The sequence below is a fragment of the Rutilus rutilus genome (assembly GCF_951802725.1).
Source record: "Rutilus rutilus genome assembly, chromosome: 18".
Taxonomy (NCBI): domain Eukaryota; kingdom Metazoa; phylum Chordata; class Actinopteri; order Cypriniformes; family Leuciscidae; genus Rutilus; species Rutilus rutilus.
Window position 1 is genome coordinate 15,806,384 of NC_140231.1, and position 8,058 is coordinate 15,814,441.

Here is an 8,058-nt window from a genome sequence, read left to right on the forward strand (position 1 = left end):
GATCAAAATTGACGGTAAAGACATATACCCCTGGTTTCACAGACAGGGCTTAAGACTAGTCCTAGACTAAAATGTAAGTCTGAGCTGTTTCCACTGAAATAAACTTGCACTGACTGATCTTAAAAATATATCAGTGCCTTTTTAGTTTTAAAATGCACATCGGTAATGTTTTTTTCTAAGCATGTTTATAAAAATTACTTAAATGTCCTAATTGATCTAGTCTAATCCTGGCTTAGTCTAAGCCCTGTCTGTGAAACCGGGCCTTATAGTGGTGCAAAAGTTTCCCGTTTCAAATAAATGCTGTTCTGTTCTATGATAACTTTCTATACATCAAAGAATAAAATTAAAATTTTTTTTAAAAAAAGTATCACGTGAAGCATCACACTGAAGACTGCAGCTTTACCGTCGCAGGAATAACTTACATTTTAAAATAGATTAATATGAAAACAAAATATTACTGTTTTATAGTACTTTTGATCAAATAAATGCAGCCCCATTGAAGACTTTTTTTTACAAAAAAATCGCAACTATCATTAATTTAGAATTATAATTAATGTAATTGTTCATTACAACTTTTGACCGGTAATATAACTGAATGTAGTGTAATTTTAAAGTAATTAAAAATATAACTGTGCCGGTTTCTTTCGAATGAAATGATACTGATAGACGAGTAGATTTCTAATGCATTCATCTTTCTGCAGCGCTGCCACCTCGTGGTTACATTCAAGAAAACAGCCTTTTTGATCTGTTCAGCGAATTACTGTATTAAAACTAAAATTCTAATGTCGAGGTGTGGATGTACACAAAAATACAAAATATAAGATTTACATTAACTATAACATATAAATCATATGGCTTAATTGAACAGAATGAGAGAATCCATTGAAGGAGACAGATAGGGTTTATTCATGGGTAGAAAGGATGGCTGTCGGTTTAAAAATCAATTAGTGCCCTTTTCTTTACACACAGTCCTGAAAATAACCAGAATGGAAAGAGCCAGAAAATAAAATAACTCATTTTGAGAGATGGCATTTATAAAACATAACAGCAGATGTAACACATTTCGTCATAATGAATTTCAGTTTTTCACAGTGATTGAATATATACATTCCCAAAGCTTGACTCGTTGCACTGATACTAAACAAAGGAAAATACAATTAAATTGTTGCAAAAGCCTTGATATAACACGTTTAGTCAAAAGGATACAAATGAAATACGGAATGTAAAGGAAGACGTTGTCGAGAGCCAATCCCATTTTTAGTTTCTGAAGTGCTACATTTGGCGAGTTAGTTTGATAAAAATTGTTCTCTGGATTTATGATGGAACTACTCAACTATTCAACATGATGTCACTTTTCTTCAGGATTGAAAGCGTGTTGCTTTAAATCCAATTAATCTTAGACTTTTAATTTAGAATACTCTGAGGAATGTCAAAGCGGCCTGACCAAATTCTCCGTATTTATTTACTAGAGAAAAATCGATGGGTTGTTTTAAAGGTTTAAGCCAGGAGTTTAAACCAGAATAAACACAAAGCATTATTTTTAAAGGAAAATATTTGTTTAAAGATCAGGCAAAAAAAAAAAAAAGAAAAAAAAAAGAGCATGTTTCCACAAAATGAGTGCATGAGGTATAAATACAGCATAAAGTTGAGTTCATCCTCAGGGTGAAATAGATGTTGTAGTTTAGTTCTATCCGAGAACAGAAATATGTACAGGATATCATGGACAGCAGCTGTGAAAGGCTTTGACTGATGTGCAGAAAAGAGCTGGTAGAGCAGATGGGTCCAGGACAGGGAGGGGGTTTACCAAAACCTTTGGATCACAGGCCAAAAGACATGAACACGGTTAGAGATGCTGCCTCTTTCGCTCGATTATTTTGGACACAAACTTGATTGGATAATGTTAAAGGGGTTAGTTCACCCTTAAGACCTTCATTCATCTTCAGAACACAAATGAAGATATTTTTGACCAAATCCGAGAGCTTTCTCCTCCTCTCGTCGCTTCATAACATTAAGGTTTAACCACTGTAGTCACATAGACAATTTTAACAATGTCTTTACTACCTTTCTGGGCCTTGAAAGTGGTGATTACATTGCAGTCTATGGGGGGTCAGACTCGGAAAGCTCTCAGATATCATCAAAAAATATCTTAATTTGTGTTCTGAGGGTTTGGAACGACATGAGGGTGAGTAATTAATGACAGAATTTACATTTTAAGGTGGACTATCAATTTAATAACAGTCTGAGTGAAACTAGAATTTACAACACAAAGCATGCAAATCAAGACGTGCAGCCGACAGTAGTTTTACTGGTAAGGACATGACAAGCAGATGCAAAATAAAGATTTCCCCACAATATAACCAATTTGATCATTAGCGTTCATGCAGACGTTGTTTCCCCACATCAGTTACAACACACTGAGAGTAAAAAAAACAAAACTTACTTTATTCACACCTAAAATGGAAGAGAGAATAAACAGAATAAGGGAAAAAAAATGTACTGATGTTATAAAATCTCCAGCCGGTGTTCTCTATTTTTGTTTTACTTTATTTACAGACAAACGTCACAGGCACAAATCGATGAACACAGGAGATAACATAAATATAGAGTCATTCTGAGCAAACCGACTGAACTTTGGCAGGACAACTTTTACACAGTTGGCACACATTTTGTCCTCTCTTAGAAAGCCGTTTTTGAATCTTTCACATGATCGACATGTTCAGAACGCATCCTGGAGTTAAACCTGCACTCGCATACTATACAGGTCTCATGCACTTATCCCAAGTAAACTCCATATTGGCAAAAAAAACAACAAAAAAAGGGACATATTACAGTACTTCAACCAAATAGCAGTTTCTAGAACATACCCAATAATAGGCATTTAGTAGTTGGAAGAGTAACACATACTTAGGCCCAATCCCAATTCTATTTTATACCCCTTTGCCTACCCCTAACCCCTTGAAACAGAGTGGCAAGGCGTAGGAAATGGGACACCACTACTACACCGTTACACGTCATTATACGTCGTTGCTAGCGCCTACGTCACAGGAGATGGGCCAATGTTTATCACATACTTCCAAGATGCCGTCGTCAGCTGTAGTCTTGCGTGAGTTACAGCTATTTTTTTTTATTTTACTTCTGAAGTTCGCAGAAAACAACGGAGATGATGATATCTTCGACGCCTAAAGGCCTATTTATACTTCTGCGTCGAACTGCCGCCGTAGCTACGTCGTAGGCTGTGTGTAGCGCGCGTACCCTGACGTGCACCTCTCCAAAAATGTAACAACGCGTCAATTCTACGCGGACACAAGCGCTGTGATTGGTCTGCCAGAACCCCTCCCTCGGGGTTTCACACGCTCCCTAGGTACGCGTCAACGCGGACAACGACACAGAAGTATAAATTAAAACCAACACGTTGCCTACGGCGTACAGGCTCCAGCGTAGGTCCGACGCAGAAGTATAATGAGGCCTTAATGCTGCGTTCACACCAAACGCGAATAGAGCGTCTGGCGCGAGTGATGCGATGGATGCAAATTCGCCTCATTCGCACGTCCACTTCGCTTCAAACTTTTGCTTTTTACACGCGTCATATTGTTAACGAACTTCAGCGATTTTTTTGCAACCGTTTATTTGAATAACATGACCGTAAATATGAACACAAGATTGAATGTGACATAAAGAAAATGATTATTGGCAGTCATGTTGCCTCTGTAGCCGGTGTATGCAGGTACATTTCTCATACCCTTTCGTTTGAAGTGTGGTCCCAAAAAATCTTCATTTCAAGGGCTATCTGGCCCTTCCCCCACCCCTCCAACCAAACGAGAATCGAGACAACCCTACCCCTTCACGGGAACGCGCAAAACGGAGGGGTAGGGCCAAGGGGTGAATTGGGATTGAGCCTTAACCGGCATGATATGTACTTGATATTTATTCAGTTTCAGAACTTATTTCTTTACTAACACCAATACTTTTTTGAACAAAAGCGTAAATCTTCCTTAATAGTCTCAGAACCAAATCTTGTCACATAAAATTGGAATTAAAAGGCTCCAATCTCTTGATAATCCACGTGTCTGACATTTTTTGAAGTCTGTTCACAGAGTTAATCAGATTGAAATGCAACATGCTCAATTGTATAATATGGTCATTCAAATTATATTCAAATGACGCATCGGACGGTTAAGGGAGCAAGATCACCAAGTTCCGGTTATGATTCTTTACAGTTCTGCTGATGGTCATGTGACTACAAAAACAAGCATGACTTAATACGAACATTTTCTGAGCTTGCTGCTTTGTCAAAACAGCGAAACGCTTTATATTTATGACCATTTTTCTGATCTGCTGTAAATATCCGGCTCCTCATTGCTCCCTTAATGTTGTGTTAAGCATTTACGCTATTTGGAATGACACCTCGACTCTTGAAATCGAAAAGCACATGTTCTCTTAACAGACGCCAGAGAGGACAAATATATGAGCCAACCCTCTTCGCTTTACAGTGCTACAGCTTAATGTATAGTTATATAATTGTATACGTGCACACACACCCACACTAACAAATACATATAGATGTAAAAGAAATACAAGTGTGTGTGTAAAGAGAATCTCTCAGACACATGTACAAAACATGATCTGTTAAATAAAGCCAAGTCCTGCACGGTTCATCACGTATCTAGATTTTGCACGGTTTAAAAATAAACGTTACTCTGCAGTGTTTGCAGATAGTTAGAAGCTGAACACTGAAGAAAGAAGACCCTCCCAGTTTGGAAAACCCTACTGCCGTACTTTTCCGGGAATGTAGTTCCGGTCAATACTTTCATCCTGCAGGAACATGTGAAGACAGCGTTCGTTCTGGGCCAAAGGATGACCTGCAATTCTAAAGAGGAACATGAGCAAAATATGTATGCATGCAATCCATCAAAAGCCTTTTTAACAGAAAAATAAATAAAATAAATCACAATAAATTTGTGTAATTATTTCAGACCCTCAAATTTTAGTAACTGGTGTCTTGTACTTTTATAATTTAGCAGTGTCCGTTTTGCATCATTTCGATGGCCAACCTGTTGATGAACTGTTCAAGCCCAGATCGTCTCTCCTCAATGAAGGACTCCTCAAAAATGCCCTCATCTCCACGGAAGGGGAGCTGTCTCTTCAATGCCTTTCCAGGCAATGGAGGCACAACAATCTAGGAAATATTTTCATACATTTTAAAAAAAAATGAAGGCCTCAAAACGACCAAAGTGTTGCTAAAAAACCTGTTGCACACAATCTTGCCTTCTGATTTATAGTTCATACTTTTACAGTAAGTAAAAGGCCTTTACATGCTTTTAAAGTCTAAATATTTCCACACTCAGATGGCGGTACACATCTTTTTGCCGTGAAATCTTTAATAATTTGTATTAAGTAAACGCAAGATTAACTTTTATATTGTTAATGATATTTCAAAATGACCAGTTCCTGGACTGAAGCAACTTAGGTTGACTTGATTATATATAGGTTTTTTTAGAAAAATCATGTTAAAATGTATCAAAGGTTTCTGAGGAACGCTTATTTGTACATCTCTCAATCATTGTATTGTATTATGGGTTTTGCTGCCACAATTAAAACATCAGATTTAATAACAGCTTTCACTAAGGCAAACTAATGTCAGGAATTACTAAAGACATGCAGTGAAAAGTTAGCACTGAAAGTCATAGACAGGGTTATTTTTGTGGCTGACCTTATTGTATATGCATTTGTAGGAGTTTCCCTTTCAGACACACAATTTATGGGAGGAGAGTATTTATATGAATTACAAAATTATATTTACTAAGGTTTGCGCTAGTCAATTTACTGGTATTTGCGCCATTATTTAACGCCTCGTCTTAAGACAGGCGTAAATTTGCACTGCTCTTGACAGATTGCGTTGTTCGAGATGGAAATGATCTGACTGCGTCTGTGTTTCTTTAATTTGCGCGTCGACAGTAGATGACGTGCAGAACCTTCCACTCCCATCTGTGCTTTTGTCGAATTACGCTCTCACACTAATTTGCACAGTTTAGTAAAGCTGGCCCTTAGCATTTAAATAGCATCTTACTAAGACTCATTATTGAGAGATATAGCATAACAACTGACATTTATGTCTGGATATATAAATGTATATAACATTAGAGTCTGCTATAATGTTATAAATACATCATTGATTTTCATTACAAGCTAGCAGAATTTCATCTTACTTTTTGACCATATAAATATTAGCAACTGCACCAAATTGCATATTTTTGCTCAATTTTTATTTTATTTTTCCCCCCTCCTTGAGTGTGAGCTCTATATTGTCCTATATCATACTATGAGTCATAAAAAATTGATGTATCAAATATGATATAAAAAGCTTTTTTAAATACAATTTTATTCATATTTAGTCAGAAGGTTTAATAATCTGTTCCATTAAAAATATAGACTTTTCTGACTTTAAATGTGGGGCTTTACGAGGGTCTACATGAAGTCTCTCTTAAAGCTTTTTCATTACGTAAAACATTTTTAATATCTGCACAGAACATGTAAAGACAACCATTAGTTCAGTACGTGTATTTTATGATGCAAGATGTTTCCTGCAGGATGTCTTATACCTTGCTGTCTCTTTCCAGCTCATTCTTCAGCCACTCGAAGTCGCTGTATCTTCGTCTGACACACGAGTCCTTCAGTTTAAAAATGGGAAGATTTGTCTGGATTTCAACGGAGAAAGCATAATAAGTCACATGATTGATTATATATATATATATATATATATATATATATATATATATATATATGGTGTACAAGATGCAAAGGATTCTTGAATACACCTAACATACTTTGACATATTATTAAACTGATACAATTATGCATTTGCAATAGTAAAGCATCCACGTTTATCTTAATGGCTTAACTTAGATGCAAGATAACCAAATCGCTTGTTGATGGTTGAGAGTAACAACAACAGCTAAATTAGCTCAATCTCAACCCGACAAATTGCTCAAACCCAGCTTGCTTTCACAGAAAAAACTTTTTCCTTTTAGATCAAAACCTAGCAATTCATCAAATAAAATCATGTTTTTAAAAGCTAGACGAGGGTAAAGACTTTTTCTCGTCGAATGAGGTGTTAGTTAGCATGTTAGCGCGCAGGCTAACTAGGCCGAACCGAGCCGCAGCCTCTCTGACACACACACACCCACCCAACACAATCACATTCATTCACTGGCCAACCTACCCTCATCCGGACTTCATAAGTGGTGAAGCGATTGCGGCCGACTCCTATAGTCTGCGGGTCGTATACGTCGATTTCCAGAAAGTTGCTGGGAGGGCCGTAAGCGTCCGTCAGGTCCTGCGGCTTGGAGTTTAACCGGCGAGTATCGGCCACTGTGGGTTCGGACATTTTTGACGACTTTTTTCAGACTAACTACGTCGAGGTGTAGTCTAGGGCACGTACGAATGAGATGGTTTTGATTAAGACATTAAATCGATGGAGGTTAAAATTGGGCTAGGTACTTCTGCGAATCTAAAACTTGAATATGTCCAGTTCAGCAACACCACAGGAAATCCTGCGTTTCTCCCCGATGCGACGATATGTGCAGCAGTTTGGGAGACGTACTTCATGACCCACCCTTCATCACCCGGCTAGCCAATAGAAGTTATTTTTTATGATGACTGACAGGCGATTGACCTATAAGATTTGAGAAGACTGTGAGGGGGTGGGCTCTTTAGGATTCCATAAAATTTCATAACAGAACAGGAGAGACTGGAAAGGTGTGGATTGATCAGAAATGTCTGGATTTTAATAAGAAATTTGCTCAGATTGCCAACAAACAAACAAACATTTATTTATTTATTTTACACTTTGCACTTTTTTATGTTTAGCATAGCCTATTTCGTCGATTTCAGTGTTGTGGCAGCTACTCGTGATGAATAGAAAATGTTTATGGATGAATTTAATAGCCTACATAGATCAAGAACATATATCTTTATTTTATCCCTTAAGTTTTAAACCAGTTTTATTTAGTGTAGTGGTTTGTGAAAGTCTTGGGTACATTGGCTACTCTACAGTGCATA

The 8,058-nt window shown here is 37.3% G+C and overlaps 1 protein-coding gene across 3 annotated transcripts; it reads right to left on the reverse strand.

Moving 5' to 3' along the window:
- Positions 1-882: 882 nt before the first annotated feature.
- Positions 883-7,624, reverse strand: snx12 (sorting nexin 12). Of its 3 annotated transcripts, none has more exons than XR_014625084.1 (5): positions 7,220-7,610; positions 6,600-6,695; positions 5,052-5,176; positions 3,475-4,867; positions 883-3,199 (listed from the first exon to the last, which is right to left on the reverse strand). XR_014625084.1 is itself a non-coding variant. In XM_084386276.1 (5 exons), the coding sequence occupies exons 1-5, from the start codon at positions 7,382-7,384 to the stop codon at positions 1,801-1,803; spliced, it is 495 nt and encodes a 164-aa protein (XP_084242402.1). In that variant the 5' UTR covers positions 7,385-7,624; the 3' UTR covers positions 883-1,800. The 3 variants fall into 3 exon arrangements, 1 of the variants encoding a protein (XP_084242402.1); XR_014625085.1 differs by having other exon boundaries at positions 883-1,810; positions 2,441-4,867; XM_084386276.1 differs by having other exon boundaries at positions 883-1,810; positions 4,769-4,867; positions 7,220-7,624.
- Between the last annotated feature and the right edge of the window lie 434 nt (positions 7,625-8,058).